Here is a 19,324-nt window from a genome sequence, read left to right on the forward strand (position 1 = left end):
ACAGGATAAGCCTGGTGTCTATATTCAGTCTACTAAAATGAGTAACATATATGCACATCCAGGGGAAATGACAGGAAATCAGATATTTCTGGATGATAAAGAAATACAGCAGCCTTTGTTAATATATTTTATATCCAAAACAGGTATTACTTAAAAATAAATGTAGCTGGGTTTTAGTACCATTGTGAAATTGTTTCAACGTAATGAAATTTAAGGAGTAGACTGATGAAAAAATTTAAAGGCTGTTAAAAGAGAATTCCTTTTGCTCTTAAAAACACTCTGGTTAATACTGAGAGTTTTCTGCAAAACGGAATTCTTGGTCAGAATGCTAGTATCAGCTAACTTGAGACAGAAAGATTAATCCAGAACATTTTAGCATATTATTAGGAAATCTTAAATAACAGGGTAACCTTCATATAAAAATGACATAAATACTCATTACATAGAAATTCTAGCTGTTAGTGTTGAGACATAACCAGTACCTCAGTATAGACTTTGAAAATTAAAGCGGTATCCACAGAAATCAGATTTTAGTTATTTGTGTAAAGAAATGTAGGAAGATTTTTCTTTAGTTAAGAATATTGCTAGGGCTGTGTTTAAGGTTACCATTTCTGTCAATTTTCAGAACATGAGTTTCTTTCTGACTCTGACAGCCAGGAGTGCATGTAAAGAGAAAAATATGCCATTATATGCTTGTATTACCTGGTGAAGGTGTGTGACTTGAATGTGTCAGGCCAAGAGATAACAGCTGTTAGTCTTAAACATAAGAGAAATAGAGTGCTTTTTTAATTCTCCAGAAGTATTTAGAATCACCTGCCTAGCAGGGCTGCTGCACAAGGACAACAGGCTGTTTAAAAAGCAGCTAGCATGAGTAATGTCCTCAAGAAATTTAATGGTAAAAGGGACAAGCCTCAGTGATCTGAGTGTTCTAAGATTTTTCTTATGCTATACATTTCTAACATACTAGAATCAGTCATTCATATATGATATGCCTAAAGAGAGGGACATGTGAGATGACGAATACATTACTTAAGAGATGACAATGTTCAGTAAGTACCAAAGAGAGTTATGAGATAAGAAATAAAGTGAATCTGAAAATACAGGACACACACTTTTTTTTTCTGTTTCTGCTTTTACCCATGAATGAAATAAACTTAACACTTTTTACAGGAAGCCAGAGAACTTTTGATCTCTGAGAATGTCAGAATGTTCTCAGTCTTTTCGATACTTTTCTGTCATATTTGTGAATAAGAGACAACTTCACTTACACTTAAAATATTCTTAGAAAGTGCAAATGTGTGGCTTTTGGTAGGGAAGAAGAATAAACCAAACACATCTTTAACTATTTCTTCCTTAGTTTAGCTGTATGAAAAGGATGTAATTGCCAAAAAAGTATTCAGAAAAAAAGACAAATATAAAATTGACTGATCTTCTGGAATCATAATAGTTACTGTATTCATAATGATGATGTATTGTAATTGTTTTTATTAGATTAAAAATAAGCATAGTAAAGATGTAACAGATGTCCAAGACATACTGCAAGAAATGGACTTCTAAAAAAAAACTAGTCTCAAAAGAAAAATCCAGAATAACGTATTACATGTAGCGAAAACATGCAGCTTTGTGAATGAAGAATAACTGTAGAAGAAAGCTGCCCAGAAACATTGAGTATTGTCCACAGCTGGAGCTGCACTTTTGTTTTGTCAAAGATGGCTGGCAGTGAAATGTGAGGTATAACTTCATGAATACCAGGAACATACGTTCATGTGAGACCTCTGACCCAAAGCCCTGCTTAAAGCAGGTTCAGTTAGGTCATATTGATAAGGGGCTTGTCTAGTCAAGTTTTGAAAGGTCCTTTTCAAGTCCTTTTCTGCAAAGCTGCTTTACAGGTGGTTGGCTCTGAGCATGTACTGGTGAATGGCATTATTCCTCCCACTGCCACCACTGACTGCTGTGAGAGTCCTGTCAGCCCATTTCTTCAGCCTGTCCAGGTTACTTTGTACAGCAGCCCTGCTGCTCACTTTATGGGACTACTACAATCTATCATTTGGGTCATTAATTAAGACATTAAATAGTTTCGGCCACACTTTGATTCCTGAACAACTACTATTAATTGGCTGCCAGTTGAATTTTGTGGTCATAATCATTAGACTTTGAGCCTGGCTCACTTTCTATTTATTCTCCGTATCTTACCAGTTTAGCGCATGACTTGAGTATTTAGCTTGTTGTAGGTTCAAGCAACTTTCTTCACATAGCATTTTGATATACATTTAGGATATGGTGGTATTTTATGTTAAGGCAATCAGTTGCTGTGTTTATCAGTTTGCTAGTAGGTAGAAAAAGGCATCAGGGTACAAGCTGTAGTGTATGAATTAATGCATCTGTTGGTTTATCAGCAAGCAGTATTTATCCTCATGTTACTAAAACTATACCTTGGATAAACAAATAACAAGCAGGCCAAATATTTACTTTTTTCTCCATTATGCCTCTCCTCCCTTCCTTTGTTAAGTAAGGTAATTCCTACTGTTCAAGAGAACATTATAACCTATGAGAGTAAATAAAATTTATCAACAAAATAGGTTAATGAATAAAGTGAATAATATGCACATTGAGTTGTATTAAATACTGTCATACTTCTTATTTTGAGACATTCAGGCAGAGAAATTGCTTTCTGAGTAAACAGAGCATTATAGGTTGCCTGTAGACTAATTGAGGTGAGAAGTTGTTCTACAGATCAATAGTTTCTGTACTACAACGACAGATAAGCTATATAGTTTATTGAAGGAAAGGTGAAGATCACCTATATGCATTTCAACAGTGTTTCAGTTAGCGTAAAATCCTGCGAAGCGGCATGACTGTCCTATGCAGTATCCTACGCAGTACGTTAACTGGAAAAGAAAGAGTATTAATGTACTCATTTGATGGGCTAAGTGGATGCATCTGTGTGGATGTTGACATAGAATTCAGAACCAGATCAACGTTTACAGAATCTTTATCCATAAGCTACTGAGCAGTTTCTCTAGAATAATTTAGATCATCTCCAAGACTGAAATTTCTGTTTTATGACAGCTCCTGGAAAGCTACAATGCTGACAGTGTAGGAGCAACCTGTTCAACTTGGGCAGATTTGGTGAAACAGATTTGATACAGATTGGTACCTGATCCTCAGGGCTCCTAACTTCACAAACAATTTTTAGAGTGCTGGGAGAGACTCATAGCCTACAAAAAAGAATCATGAATTCGCAGTATGCACGTCGCACATTTTTTTTATGTCCTATCAAAATTTATTCAGTGCCCAAGGAAATGTTAAGCTGAGCCTTTAGTTGGTTCCTACACTTTCCAGTAATAAAGTTTACACTAATTTAATCTTTAGTAAGAACAGCTGCAATTTCCACCTGTAGTCTAAATGGATGTCTATAATACATTTCATATAACCTTCATGTTGTTGAACTTTATCATTTCATGTGTTTGTTGTTTTTAAATCATGCTGTTTGTAGTTATCTAATTATCTCATGTCTGTATGAGACATATTCAGTCTGTCCCTGTGAAGCAGTGGGAAAGTACTTGTCAAGAGACATTTCTGACCTTATGATCTAAAAGTTTTATTTTGTAAGTTTCCACTCCATCCATCAAAAAAACAAAAACAAAAGCAACAAACCAACAAAAATAAAAACCAAACCCATTTCTGTTTTACAAATACTGACAGATAATTAATGAGCGATGCCAGATATTTGTTTTACTTGAAGTTTCAGTATTTTGGAATATTTGAAGCTGGTATCAGTAAAATGATTTCTGAAACAGATGGCTAACACTTGGGGTGTGATTATAAAGCAGAGTGTAGTGTCATGTGGATATATTTGAAGTAGCTTGACTATTTGGAAGTGTCTAATTAGTTCACCCTATCATATGGGTTATATCACTTCCAGTTCCTGAAGTGGCTTGATTATATAACGTGTTCTTTGTGGCCTCTACATAACGTATTCATTATGGCTTCAACCTTTTCCTTTTTGGAATGCATTAGTCAAAGCAAAAGTGTCAAAAACCCACACTTAATATTTACTTTAACAATAAGTAAATTCCCCAAAGAATCTCATTCCATTATTATAATATTGTGTATCAAATAAAGCAACCAATAAGCCGAAAGTGTCAGTTGACATCATCTCTAAGTATGAAGCATTGCAACAGAAAACAGAGCATTTATTTGGAAATTTGTGAAAATGGCATTTCTTATGTATATCACATAATCAGCGAATTAACTATGTGTTACAGTTGCCTCAACCACTAAGCAATTTTCCTGTTATATTAACGTTGGTATTGTCTTTTTTACATAACAAATTATACCCTTTTTGTTGTTCTGCTGAACATTTCTTCTTTCCCTCGAGATTTCCATAATGCATGGTAACTTACTTTTCATTTTCCTAAGAAACTTCCCTTTCATTTTGGGCTAAGGAAGTTTGGTGCACTTGTCTGTACTTCTAATGCTACTATTTGTTTATTATTATTATGCACTAGTATTACAAAACCAACTCAAGACTATAACAATTTAAGAACCATTGTGTGAGGAAATAGACAAATTTGTAATAAAATCTTCCACTGGCTAACAGGTGTATAAAGTTACTTTTTAGTGATAACACCCATTTCCTCTGCACCTGCAGCATCTGCCGATTCATAATTTCTTCAATACAACCAACCAATAGTGCTTTTTTTTTTCTGCCATATTCAGATTTAATCTCTGAATTCAGTATAAATTTTGCCTTTCTACATGCTTATTGAAGGCACTTCTGCCATCATGCTAGCCTGCTTTAACTAAGCAAAATGTAACGTGTTAGCCTTAATGTATCCTCTGGCCCACTGTCCCGCACCGCAGTGCTGCAATATTGCACTCAGGATCCCAGAAGGCCTAAGAGGAACATAGAAGAAACTCTGTAGAGTTTCAGAAGATACATAATAACAGAAGTTGCTCTTTTGCTCTATTTTCTGTGTTGGTGTTTGGCCTGTAATGTAAACTGTGCAGACTGCTGGGGAGGGGTTTGAATGGGGGATTCTTGGCTGGGGGAGTCTATTTTATGCATATTCCCTTTTTCAGTGTTGGTAGGTTTCAGCATCCCTGTTGTGTTACAACACTGGCATTACTGGAGAAAAATTCTTTTAGTTGTCTTTCTGGCGTAGTTTCAGTCAGAAATTGAGGTTTATTTAATCACATTCTGTCTGCCATATTTTTCTCCTTGTGGTACCTTCTTGTCCCCCAGGCAACTTTGTACCTATTAGGAGATTTAGTATGAAAAGAGAGAAACAGTTATGAAAATTATCTTTCAAAAATATTTTATTTTCTAATGATTAACCAAATAGGATAAAAGAAGGGGAAAAAAAACAAAACAAAACAAAAACCCCAACAAAGCCACAACCGCAAACAAACCTGAAAGGAAGTCATAGATGTTATGGATGCTTTTTATGGGCATGATTGTGCAATACTTTTATGTACCCATGTCCTGGGTTCAGGACAACCCATTATGTTCATTTTTCTTTACTGTGGATACCAGCTCAAATTTGTTTACAAAGGGTTTTGTGCTGCAACAAAAACACTGCAAAGTTGTAATAGTACAATATTGAGACTTACTACATTTTTCTATAGAAAAAAATGTGTAATTGCATTGATTCAGTGTTACAAAATACTGATGCAATGTTACAAAACTGATCAGATTTCAGAAAAAAAGAGAATAAAACATACAAAGATTTTCCAGTTCAAAAGTACTCATGCGACTACTCAGTGATGGTAACTTGGTGAAGATAAATATATTTTGGTTATGGAGAAGATATAATTTTAAAAATACTGGTGTGAAGTAAGCTTCAGAATTAATTTTCATGGTATGTAAAGAACAGGAAAAATAGTTTTGAAAATCAAAATAAATCCTGCATTAAGTAATTTGGATTTTGAATAGGCAATGAAGGCATCCAAAGTAAAAAAAAACTTTTAAATTCTGTCAGGAATCATAATGAACTGATTGATAGCATTATTTGTCAGTTTTGCATATGGAATGCTCTTTCATTTACTCAGAAGTATATCGAGTGCATAACGGTTCTCTAACTTAGTTTGGCTACAAAATGTCCAAACAATTGTGTTGTTTTTTCTTCCTCCTCAGAACATTATCAACTGTATGTTCCTGAATCAGCTCAAGTTGGATCAGCAGTTGGCAAAATCAAAGCAAATGATGCAGACACTGGTTCAAATGCAGACATGAAGTACACAATTATAAATGGTGATGGCTCTGGGGTGTTCTCTATATCTACTGACAAAGAAACAAGGGAAGGAATTATTTCCCTGAAGAAGGTAAGCAATAGACTTTGAAAGTTCCTTGTGTGTGTAAATAAAATGTAACAATAAATGCTGAATAAGCAAATAGTGTTATGAAAATACTGCATAATCCTATTGAACTGTGCATTCAAAATGTAACTGGTCAAGCCATCACACAGGTATCATTTTTCTGAGCTTCCTACGTTCATCCCAGTCTATTTGAACTATTAATTTTAATGCACAAATCTAACTCCATAGATAATTTCATATTAAGTCCCCTAAACTGAGTTCATATTAACGGTTCCGTAAGTTTCTGCCAACTTATGCTAATACTCTATGCCTAAATTTAAGTTTACATTTATAATAACCCAGGAAAATGGGTTATTATATTTAAGTGCTGTTTTTCAAAATCCTTTCCAACAAAAGGAAATGACTTCTTGATTTCAGTTTTCACTTGGACTAACAGACATCAATTAGCAATTCTCACATGGATTTGTTGTTATTGAGTTTTGTAAGCATCAATATATATCCATATCCATAATATATATCCATACAGCCTAACAAATAGAAGCAAATTTGTATTTGTATTTGGTGATATGTATTCTGGGTCTAATTAATGGTAGGAGCAATGAAAATCAGAGAAAACACGGGACAAAAGAATAAATAAAAACTGATTTAAAACTTCAGATTCATAATGATTTTAAAATTGTTCCTATCATTGGCCTTATCTTTTAACTTTTCGGTGTCATTTATAAAGGTTGATTAGTACCCAGCTGCTTATTTCACATGAAAGTAAACTCTGTCTTTTTTATACCACTGAACTTATTTCCTGGTGGCGTTGAAGTAGCTAATGCCATAATCTGTTGTTTCTTCTTTAAAATGAGCATTGATTTCTGTTTAAAAGTTCACTGTGCTATTGTTCATTAAATACATTTATGCATATACTGAACATGAAGCAAAAAGGAAGAATTTGGAACAGAATAAGAGTCCACACATAAAAACATGCAAAATCATTTTTTTACTGATTTTGGCAGACAAAATAGCTTTAGAGATATTTTCACTGGTGTAGAATATGACAAAAGCATGTGTTGCTTGTTCTTGTACATACACATGACAGTGATTTGAGTCATTTTCCCATCAAGGCAAGAGGGGGTATATTTTGCTTAGGTAATATTCTATTTCAGTTGACCAGAAATTCAATACTCAAAGTTCATAAATTCCTTGGAGAAGTTATAATATCCATTTGTACAGTACAAAAAGGTGATCTCATTTTTTAAGTTTTTTTTTTTTTAATCAGATCTTTTATGCAGTTTAATAAATATTTTATATACTGTGTATATATTTTATATATATATCTGCTTCTATACATTACTTTTCATTTATATTGGGTTTGAAGCTGAATTAGTTTGATAGCATGCCTGAAACAGATAAATCTCCACTAAGTACAGAATTGATTTTTTTTCATATATCACATGCCAGTACCTTCTGTAACAGTAGAACGGAATGACTTGTCCTCTAATAACTTCCCTAGTTATTCCCAGAAAAGCCAGAAGTAAATCTTCCTCAAACCTTTTGAAACTTCACTTACTTGAGGTTCAGACACAAAAATAAAATTTCTCAGGGACTTCATGGTAAGCTGTTCAACAGCCATGTCAAGTCGGTGAGTGCTGGAAGAAATCTCTTTTAGTCTTATTCTGGGTTAACCCAAAATGTCCAGTACTGTCATTTTCTTCCCTATTAACAAGCCCGGTGGAGCCACCCTTCAGTCTCAGAGATCCTGCCACAAATCCTGGTTGATTGCAAACTATTATGAAGGATTTCTCCTTTGCCTCATGCAATTCTTTGTTTGAGTGGGAGACTTAATAGAATCATAGAACAGTTTGGGTTGGTAAGGACCTTAAAGATCATTTAGCTTTAACCCTCCTGCTGTGGGTAGGGACACCTTCCACTAGGCTAGGTTTCTCAAAAGCCCATACAGCCTAGCCTTGAACACTGCCAGGGATGGAGCATCCACAACTTTTCTGGGGCAGCCTGTTTCAGTGGCTTGAGAAAAACAAAACCAAACTTGAGGAAACCAAAGCAATCTACCATAGTGAAAGCCATTACTCTCTGGATTCTTCAGAGAATGACTGGTCAGCAAGTTTTCCCCCCTTGTTAGTTCTGGAGAAGTACGCTAGACCTTTTCTGACCTCAAGTCAGCAAGTATCATTCAGATTTCCCAAAAGAAATGGTCTGAACAGCCCATTTCTCTTCCATTTTGTATGAAGAGTCTTGAAATGGTCAAGAAACAGCCATTTACTTCTCATAAAATTTTCTGTTCCTTTTTGGTAATCTGATTTTAGAAACATAAACTGCAGTATAATAAACAGCAGTATTTTCCAGTTAACCCTGATGACTTGAGTTACATTTACTATTTTCGGTTTTTCATGAAAATCATAATAACCAGGGAAAACATACTGAAGATATATGGGTAATTGTCATGGAAAGACATTGGGAAAATACGAAGCATGAACAAAAATTCAGTTTAGGTCCATCAAAAAAAAATTTGGTTTATTTCCAGGAAAAAGTTAATGATCTTCAGAATTGGAACAGCTATAAGTAAATCTAGAAATGTTTTTAGAGAAATTTGGAAGTTCTTCATCTTATAGCTGCACCTAATGACTGAGATATGTTATTGCTAATCAAGGCCTCTCTGTGAGTGAATGAGAAAGAACTTAGGCTATTCTTGATGAATTGTAATAGCTTAGGCATTTTAAGTTGAATGTTATGATTCATAGTTACTAAAAAAAAAAAAAAAAGAGGGGAATAAAGACCTTCTACTGGTAAACAGTTCACGTTACCTTAAATAATGTAAAAGGTGGTGAGCAAATTTCTTAGCACAGCATTAGACAGGCTATAAATGGAGGCCAAATTTGTTCTTCAAGTGTAAGATAAATGTCAGTTTTAACACATGCACAGTGTTTAAACAGAAGCCCAGCAAGATACAGTTCTGGAAATTCAGAATATAGCCAGGTTATAGTTTTTCAATATTTTATCAAAAATAAAAGAAAACTATTATAACAACTGGACTTATGAGCTCTTCAATGTAGTGGAATATCACAGGGCTTGCTTTACCTGAAAATATCCTTTGTGCTCCTCTGGAGAGAGCGAGGAAATTTATGGGGTTTTTAATTTTAAAAATTGCTCCTGGTAGTAGTATCCTTAGTATTGTATATGTCTTTTCTGTCTAAAATAGCTCAGTGTTGTATATAGTGTTGTTTTTTAATGTCTGTGGATTACAGTGCAGTAGAGTAAGCTGTTTTTCTTTTATGTCCCTCTATCCAGTTCTTTAATTCAGGTATGTTATGAGAAGAAGAAAGAAAATTAAAGTAAAAACCTGCTTTGGCTATAGTTAAAATGTCAGTTTTTCCTGATTATCTGAATGGGTTGTTCTTGTATTTATAGAAAAAAAAAAAAAAGTTCTGGTATTTTCTGCTTGAATAACTGCACAAAAGAAGGAAACCAAGACTTTGTGTCATTCTTTGCATATTTTCTGGGAGAAATTAATCTCCTTATACAACCTACGCCAGTCATTGTCAGTATAAACTTAGTTAATTTTCAAAAAAAAGGTATCATAATTAAAATTTGCAATCCTACTCTAAGGCTGTAATCTTAGAATATGTATGCTGCAGAGAAGTGTGGATTACTATTTAATATTTCCCTGCTCATAACAGAAATAATCATAAATCCATGAACAATATCTGACTTTGAATTTATTAAGCTTGTGTTTCTTTATTAATTGATTTGAGAAATACTTCGCTATTTTTATTTTTTTCAGAGGAGAAATCAAATATCTGGCATATACAAATCCTAGCCAACTCTTATTCTTACACATCATCAGTCAAATTTACTGTAGATTTTATCTACAAAATGCATGCTGACATTGACAGATCACACATTGTGTTCCTCATATTTCTTGCCTTAAGTACTTTTTTTTCATATTTTGGGGTGATAGGAAATACCAGTTTATCCTTGGTCAGAGGCTTGAATACTTTACTGAGTTGTGTTCAGACAGGCTGTCAGATCCACACAGAATGATAGCAGTCATTGTGGAATTCTGCCATGCCATAATGTCATAATATTTTCAATTATTCTTTTAGTTTTATGCCTGTGTTCTGGAACTGTTCAAAACTTAATGGTAGTATACATGTGTCTGTACAAACTAACTGCTTTTCACAGTATGATAAGAAATATTAAGCTACCTCCCTTCTTTATAAATTGGCTCAAGCCAGAAATTTGTAACCCAGTAAGTATTGAGGTGTCTGTTATTCAAGAATGCCTGCTTCTGCTCAACATGGAAGCACATTTGAAAAATAGCAGTCTGAAACTTGAAATCTGTCCTATGACTGCCTGGAACTTAACTGGTATTTTTTAAAGCTTTTTCAGTAATTAGAATTAATAAACAATATATAGAAAGATCTTATGTGGTGGGCTGTCCATGAAAAGTAGTCAGTTACTTTAGTGAGACTGAAGAAACCAACTCAAAATAGTCGTGGTCCTGTAAACGTGGCTTCTAGTGAGAGCATTGCTTAATTATATATCTGCTAATGGCACTTCATTACTTGAGTATTTTAAAATTAAGTACTTTTTTAGTCCCCTCTTGCTATGTAACTGTCTGATACTGGAAGAGTTGAAAGTTGTGTGTGTCATATTTATCTCCTATCTTGCATAAGAGAGTGGAATAGTATTTTAATGTAGGGTTAAAATAACTATATCAACTCATTAAAATTAATTAACAATAATCTAAAAAACAGCTGAACTAGAGAGATGTAATTTTCACATGTGTAAACAGCAAGCTAGAAATGAAAGTCCTAAGAAAGTACCCATGCTGTGTGACATATGAGTCAGGCCCTCAGCTTCTTCTTCTGTCCTAGTAGAAAGGTAGGATTCCTAGTAGGAATCTGTTCATTTAAATATCAGGACAATGCTAAAGTAGCAGTGGCAATTCTGGTGAATGATACAGCTGGGAATGTGCCTTCTGTTAGGTTTTATTGGAATGTTAGACCCTGTAGAAGGTATATCCCCAGCTGCAGACTTTCTCCCATTTATGAAAGTGTAATCCATGTGCAGCACAGCAGTACATGGTGAAACAGGCTGAAGAACTGTCTCTCTCACTGGTGCTGTTGAAGAATCAAAAAGAGAATGGTCTAGAATACAAGAATTGCACCCTTTCTGATTACAAAAGCACACAGGCACATGTTTAGACTATTCTTACATAGTTAAATTCCTGTCTCCTATGATAACTGAATGTTTTCCTGCAAGAAGTTGCTTTTTTTTCAGTTAAGGATTTAAGAGAGCAGATGCCCCAAAGAATTTTAGCTATTAAACCTGTCAATTAAAGATACAAAGTTAATTTAATTTGGGGTATGTCAATCTCTACTTTTTCAGTAGTTAGCATTGACCTATAAAAATTGAAAGGTGATAAAGTCCAGAGACTTTACATTATCATGGAAGAAGAATCTGAGGCTCATTCTAAACCTTGAGTTTTTGCAGAACTGGTACCTTGCCCACAGTTCTGTTGTAGAGAAAACATGAATTCATCCTGCTTCATGTGTATCCTTACCCTTATTATGGTATGAGGTATGGCAATAGCTGCTAGAATATCACAGAATATTGTCCCTATCGAGTAACATGGAGAAATGTGTTTTAAATTCAATGGAAAAGATGTATTTAGCTTGCTAGCAGACTAAACTGAAGCACAGAATGTCAAAGATAAATCTTTTTTTTCTGCCAACAGCCACTCAACTATGAAAAAAAGAAGTCATATACACTTAATATAGAAGGAGCGAATACTCACCTTGATTTCCGCTTTTCACACTTGGGGCCATTCAAAGATGTAACAATGTTGAAGATCATTGTTGGTGATGTGGACGAACCTCCGCTTTTCACTATGCCTTCCTATGTCATGGAAGTTTATGAAAATGCGAAGATTGGGACTGCTGTTGGCACAGTTACAGCACAGGATCCTGACACTGCCAACAGTTTAGTGAGGTACAGTAAGTCAAATTTATATGTGATTGAATTTCACCAGCTAAAGGGTGAGATCTTGGAAGTGTGAAACCATGTCTTTTATTTTAGTACATAAAGAGAAACAAGTCAGAACCGTGTCCTGATCACTCTATATGGATTTGACTTAATAACATTAACTTAATAACTTCAACCTGTTGTTGGTTTGCACTGAAATTGCCATCTAGCCATTGGTCTGAGCAAAGGTCTGTGCACTAGTTCCTGTAACAACACCTCTCCAAACAGCTCACTGAACAAGGCCAGTATATGTTGCCACATAACATAAAATGGTGCACTTCACTTGCCTGCTGCCAATCAGTATCCTGCCACTGGTTCTAAATCTGTTCAGGATCATAATTCTTTTCTTCCCCTGTCATACTTGTATTGTGCTGGCCCTCTGCATGCTTGCTATACTGTAGCTGCCTCGGGAGCTTTTGCAAGACAGGAACTGCTTTAGGGATGCCTTTCCTCACAGACAAAAGGTATAATTTTTGCAAAAGTGTGTTGGAGGAGAAAACCATTATTTTTTTATATGCTTCAGATTTAGTGGGGTGTCAAAAGAATATAATAGGTGTAATAACACACCCCCACTGGTGTTGCTAGGTATAAGTCATGGTATCTCCAATTACAACATCTAGGGCAAAGAGAAATACTGAGAACCAAGCACTTGTAGCATCAGATACGTCATTTGAGAACTAAATGAGTATGTAACATACTAAGAAGGAAAGATTTTGATAGTCTTATTAATGAAATTCATTCTTAAAGAAAATGTTCTCATTTGCTTTTCTGGCCAGAATATTTTTTATAACAACAGAACTGTTTTGGAAATAGGTCATGTTATGAACTAAGGAAATTAAATCAAGCTGGAAATACCCCAACAGCAAGCTTGGAAAAGCATTAATGGCAAATATATATACACATATCTCTCTCTATATATATGGATGTTAATTTGACAACTTCTAAATTTAAAAGCACTTGAATTTAACCTTGAACACTTTAGAACTGGGGTTTGAATTCATTGCTGGTTTAGAGTAGTTTTCAGCAGCATGTTTTCAGCTGTAGTAAGATACAACAACATTTTTGTAGCTTCCTTTGTGGGATGAGTTTCTTTCTAAACTGACATGCAGGGTAAAAATTTTGTGGAACAATACATGAGTGTTTTTCTCAAATGTGGTACTGGATTTAAAATGTTTCAGAAAAAAAAAAAATTATTCATGAAAACATATTTGATGCTATTCCTTTTTATGACATAATGGTATAATATAGCTTTTGTGGAAATCATATGAGTATATACTTGGAAAACAGTTTTTCTTAAACTAATCGGGCATTTGTAGTCTCCCGACTAAGTCAAAATCTGCTCTGTGTGTGTAATAGTCTTGGTAAGATGAAACAATTTTTGCAGAACAATGAAAGCCTCAGGTTTTATGGTTCTCTTGTGCTAATAGTCTAAGATTCAGAATGTTTAGTGTCAGGCAATCGATAAATACAATTTCTTAGTGGCAAGTTATTGCCTTTGAAAAACTACCACTATGGTATTTGTGTCTAAATCATAACATAAATAAGAACATTTCACTGAAAATAGCTGCTAAGTGCCTGTAGCTTTAATACTATAATTCTGAAACATCAGCTAATGCAGTCAGATAGATTAGCCATCATGGTCATTTGGGAGTAGGAAGGGCAAGTGTAGATTTGACTGGTTCCTCCATAATTCAACCGTATGTGGCCCCTGTCGTGGTTTAAACCCAGTCAGGTAACTTGTTCACTCACTCCCAGTGAGTGGTGCCGAGCTGACAACAATCGAGGTCCGTGTACCCCCCCCCACCGGGGTTCTCCCCCACTCCCGGAGGAACGGGGAGGAGGATCGAAAGAGTGCAACTCCCACGGGTTGAGACAAGAACAGTCCAGCAACCAATGTACAACACAAATCACCACCGCAACTATCAACTACAACAATGATAAGGGAAAATAACAAGGGAAGAGAATACGATACCACCGTCAGGGAAGACGAGTTCCACCCGGAAGCCCGTGTCCTGCCGGGTAACTCCCAGTCACCCCCCACCCCGGCCATGACGTGCTGTGGTATGGAATACCTCCTTGGCTAGCCCGAGTCAGGCGCCCCATCTCTGCTTCCTCCTGGCTTCCCCTCTTCCCTGGCAGAGCATGAGCCTCACAAAGTCCTTGGTCAGGGTAAACATCACTTAGCAACAACTGAAAACATCGACTTCACCAACACTGTTCTCAGGCTGGAAGTCAAAACAGCACTGCACCAGCTATCACAAAGGAAAAAAAAAAAAAAAACATGACTGCTACTGCTGAACCCAGGACATTATCCACCCCTTATTCCATACCATTCACGTCGTGCTCAGATCCCACATTTTCAATACACCATCGCTCTCCCATATATATGCATCCATATACATACAGACCAAGAGGAAAAAATCATTTTCTTAGTGCATGGACCAATCCCTATAATGCTGCCGAGTCCATTCGGTCCATGATGTTCAAAGTTCATTCTCTGTTGGGATGATGGCTGGAGGGAAGTCAGGGCCAGTCGCTGGTGACCTGGAGACATCTAGTTGATGGGCTATAAAAGCATTACACAGCAGGCAACGGCATACAATTGAGTTCACTGGCTGTTTTCCCCTAAAATCAAATCCCCTTGAGGTATACATCGGACTTCCCCATCTTCCCGCATTACCCACCAAGTATATCCAGGTCCCTGAGCAAAAGCAATCCCACGAGTGGGTTTGCCTTTACCTGAAGCAGGAATTACCCAGACTGTCTTCCCCAGCAAATTCTTCATATGCACCACGGGAACTTTGTCCCCCTCTACAATATGTAAAAGTTCTGACTGGGCTGGGCCAGCCCTGTTGGCAGATCCTCTGGTGTTGACCAACCAGGTGGCCTTTGGTAAGTGTGTATCCCAGTGCTTGAAAGTTCCCCCACCCATTGCTCTCAGTGTAGTTTTTAACAGCCCATTGTACCGTTCGATTTTCCCAGAGGCTGGTGCATGGTAGGGGATGTGATATACCCACTCAATGCCATGCTCTTTGGCCCAAATATCTATAAGGTTATTTCGGAAATGAGTCCCATTGTCTGACTCAATTCTCTCTGGGGTGCCGTGTCACCACAAAATCTGTTTCTCAAGGCTCAGGATGGTGTTCCGGGCAGTGGCATGGGGCACAGCGTATGTTTCCAGCCACCCGGTGGTTGCTTCCACCATGGTAAGCACATGGCGCTTGCCTTGGCGGGTTGGTGGCAGTGTGATATAGTCAATCTGCCAGGCCTCCCCATATTTATACTTCAACCATCGTCCTCCATACCAAAGAGGCTTTAACCGCTTGGCTTGTTTAATTGCAGCACATGTTTCACACTCATGAATAACCTGGGCAATAGTGTCCATTGTTAAGTCCACCCCTCGATCACGGGCCCACCTGTATGTTGCATCTCTGCCCTGATGGCCTGAAGTGTCATGGGCCCACCGGGCCAAAAATAATTCACCTTTATGTTGCCAATCTAAGTCCATCTGAGCCACTTCAATCTTAGCCGCTTTATCCACTTGTTGGTTGTTCTGGTGTTCCTCAGTGGCCCGACTCTTGGGTACATGGGCATCTACATGACGTACCTTCACCACCAGGTTCTGCACACTGGCAGCAATATCTTTCCACAGTGCAGCAGCCCAGATGGGTTTACCTCTGCGTTGCCAGTTGCTCTGCTTCCATTGCTTCAACCACCCCCACAGGGCATTTGCCACCATCCATGAGTCAATATAGAGATAAAGTACTGGCCACTTTTCTCATTCAGCAATGTCCAGGGCCAGCTGGATGGCTTTCACCTCGGCAAATTGTCTCGATTCACCCTCTCCTTCAGCAGTTTCTGCAACTTGTCGTCCAGGACTCCATACAGCTGCCTTCCATCTCCGATGCTTTCCCACAATACGGCAAGAGCCATCAGTAAACAAGGCATACTGCTTTTCACTTTCTGACAGTTTATTATATGGTGGGGCCTCTTCAGCACGCACCACCTCCTCCTCTGGTGACATTCCAAAATCTTTGCCCTCTGGCCAGTCCATGATGACTTCTAGAATGCCTGGACGACTGAGATTTCCTATTCGAGTTCGTTGTGTAATTAGTGCAGCCCATTTACTCCATGTAGCATCAGTTGCATGATGTGTAGAGGAGACCCTGCCTTTGAACATCCAGCCCAGCACGGGCAACCGGGGTGCCAGGAGGAGCTGTGCTTCAGTGCCAATCACTTCCGAAGCAGCTCAAACCCCTTCATAGACTGCCAGTATCTCTTTCTCAGTTGGGGTATAGCTGGCCTCAGATCCTTTATATCCCCGACTCCAAAAGCCGAGGGGTCGACCTCGAGTCTCCCCTGGAGCTTTCTGCCAGAGGCTCCAGGTAGGACCGTTCTCCCCAGCTGCAGTGTACAGTACATTTTTTACATCTGGCCCGGTCCGGACTGGTCCAAGGGCTACTGCGTGAACTATCTCGCGTTTAATTTGCTCAAAGGCTTGTTGCTGCTCAGGGCCCCATTTAAAATCATTTTTCTTCCGGGTCACATGATAGAGAGGGCTTACAATCGAACTGTAATTCGGGATGTGCATTCTCCAGAACCCCACTGCACCCAAGAAAGCTTGCGTTTCTTTCTTATTAGTTGGTGGAGACATTGCTGTTATCTTGTTGATCACATCTGTGGGGATCTGTCTACGTCCATCTTGCCATTTTATTCCCCAAAATTGAATCTCCTGTGCAGGTCCCTTGACCTTACTCCGTTTTATGGCAAAACCGGCTTTCAGCAGGGTTTGGATTATTTTCCTCCCTTTCTCAAAGACTTCTTCCGCTGTATCGCCCCACACAATAATGTCATCAATGTATTGCAGGTGTTCTGGAGCTTGCCCCTGTTCCAGTGCATTCTGGATCAGTCCGTGGCAAATGGTAGGGCTGTGTTTCCACCCCGGGGCAGTCGGTTCCAAGTGAACTGGACACCCCTCCAAGTAAAAGCAAACTGTGGCCTGCACTCTGCTGCCAAAGGAATGGAGAAAAATGCATTGGCAATATCAATCGTGGCATACCACTTGGCTGCCTTTGACTCTAGTTCATACTGAAGTTCTAGCATGTCCGGTACAGCAGCACTCAATGGTGGTGTGACTTCATTCAGGCCACGATAGTCTACTGTTAGTCTCCATTCTCCATTAGACTTTCGCACTGGCCATATGGGGCTATTGAAGGGTGAGCGGGTCCTGCTGATCACCCCCTGACTCTCCAGTCTACGGATCAGCTGATGGATGGGAATCAGGGAGTCTCGGTTGGTGCGATATTGCCGCCGGTGCACTGTTGTGGTCGCAATTGGCACTTGTTGTTCTTCAACTTTCAGCAACCCCACAGCAGAGGGATCTTCTGAGAGACCAGGCAAGGTGGACAGCTGCTCAATTTCCTCAGTCTCCAAAGCAGCAATACCAAAAGCCCACCGGTACCCTTTTGGGTCTTTGAAGTACCCTCTCTTGAGGTAGTCTATGCCGAGGATGCATGGAGCCTCTGGACCAGTCACAATAGGGTGCTTTTGCCACTCCCTCCCAGTCAGGCTGATTTCAGCCTCCAGCACAGTCAACTCTTGGGATCCTCCTGTTACTCCAGAAATATAGATGGGTTCCACCCCTTGACAGCTTGATGGCATCAGGGTACACTGTGCACCTCTCTTGAACAATAGGACGCCTTTTGTTAATAGCTGAGACGTGTGTTGGTACACGTGAGGACCTGGATAAATCAGATAGATCGTCCCTCAATTGTTTGAGGTCCTGGGACAGTTTTTCCACAGCTGAGATGATGGAAGGGGTGAGATTGTCTTCGAACTCTCGGAGTTTATGAACCATTTCATACACTGTTAGTGGTACTATGTTATTCCAGGTTACTGTTGCCAATGAATGGGCATATGATGACGGTGCATTCCGTGTAAGTTTTTGCCACATGGGTCGTGCACATTCAACTTCATCTGGATCTATAGGTGTATCCCCGTTATTCGGCTTGATGTGATAGATCATCTCTACAATGGCCGATTCCCTCAGAGACTGGATGCCTTTGTCTATAGCAGTCCACTTGGCCGAACGACTCGTAACATCGCCCTTGTACGGAAACCTTTCTTTCACAGCTGCCAAGAGCCACCTCCAAAGGCTGAGGGACGTTTTCTCTCTTGCGATTGCTTTGTCAATTCCCCTTTCTCTAGCAAGTGATCCCAGTTGCTTGGCTTCTGTACCTTCTAGTTCGTGACCATCGGCCCCATTGTCCCAGCATCGGAGTAACCAGGTGATGATGAGCTCCCCTGGTTGACGGATAAAATCTTTTCGCATATTCCGCAGCTCAGTTGAGGTCCGAGGTCGAGAAGTTACCTCTTCTTCTTCTTCGTCATGTGATGATGACTCCTGATCAGATTCTGGACCGGGTGGTGAATTCATTGGTTCTTCATCTCGCTTCACCCTTTTTGCCTCCTTTTTGCTTGTTCTCTTGCGTACAGGGGCAACCGATATTGGTACGAATTGGTCCTCTGGTTTGGCTGCAGTGATTATCACTGTGGTTTGAGTAGCAACTGCACTTGTTGCTGGGGGTGGTGTAGCTGCTGTACTTGGAGCTGGGGTAACCGCGCTGTCTGTTGCAGTTGAAGTTTGAGCAGCTGCTGTACTTGCCGCTGGGGTAGCTGCGCAGTTCACTGCAGCCAAAGTTTGAGTAGCGACTGTTGCTTTGCCCTCAGATCCGCCGACATTCTTTTCCTTTTGAAGGTGCTGGATAGTGTTGAACAAGGCCCTGTAAGCATAGGCCAAGCCCCAGCACGTTGCCGTGATTTGTCCATCTCTGGTATGGCCAGAATGACCACACACCTCATTTAAGTGTTTTACTAATTCTTCTGGATTTTGCAGTTGTTCGGTAGTGAAATTCCAAAGTACTGGAGGGGCCCACTGACCTAGATACTTGCCCATACTATCCCACACACC

At 38.8% G+C, this 19,324-nt stretch overlaps 1 protein-coding gene across 2 annotated transcripts in view; it reads left to right on the top strand.

Annotated features, from left to right (window-relative positions):
* Positions 1 to 19,324, top strand: part of CDH18 (cadherin 18) — a 268,040-nt gene that overhangs the window by 196,534 nt on the left and 52,182 nt on the right. For both annotated transcript variants that reach the window (XM_057428840.1, XM_057428841.1), the window contains exons 8-9: positions 6,140 to 6,327; positions 12,068 to 12,321. In XM_057428840.1, the coding sequence (XP_057284823.1) occupies positions 6,140 to 6,327; positions 12,068 to 12,321 (442 nt within the window). The remainder of the gene's footprint in view (positions 1 to 6,139; positions 6,328 to 12,067; positions 12,322 to 19,324) is intronic.

Source organism: Pezoporus wallicus, unplaced genomic scaffold (genome assembly GCF_028554395.1).
Source record: "Pezoporus wallicus isolate ANWC-B61680 ecotype Strahan unplaced genomic scaffold, APGP_CSIRO_Pwel_v1 contig_6658, whole genome shotgun sequence".
Taxonomy (NCBI): Eukaryota; Metazoa; Chordata; class Aves; order Psittaciformes; family Psittacidae; genus Pezoporus; species Pezoporus wallicus.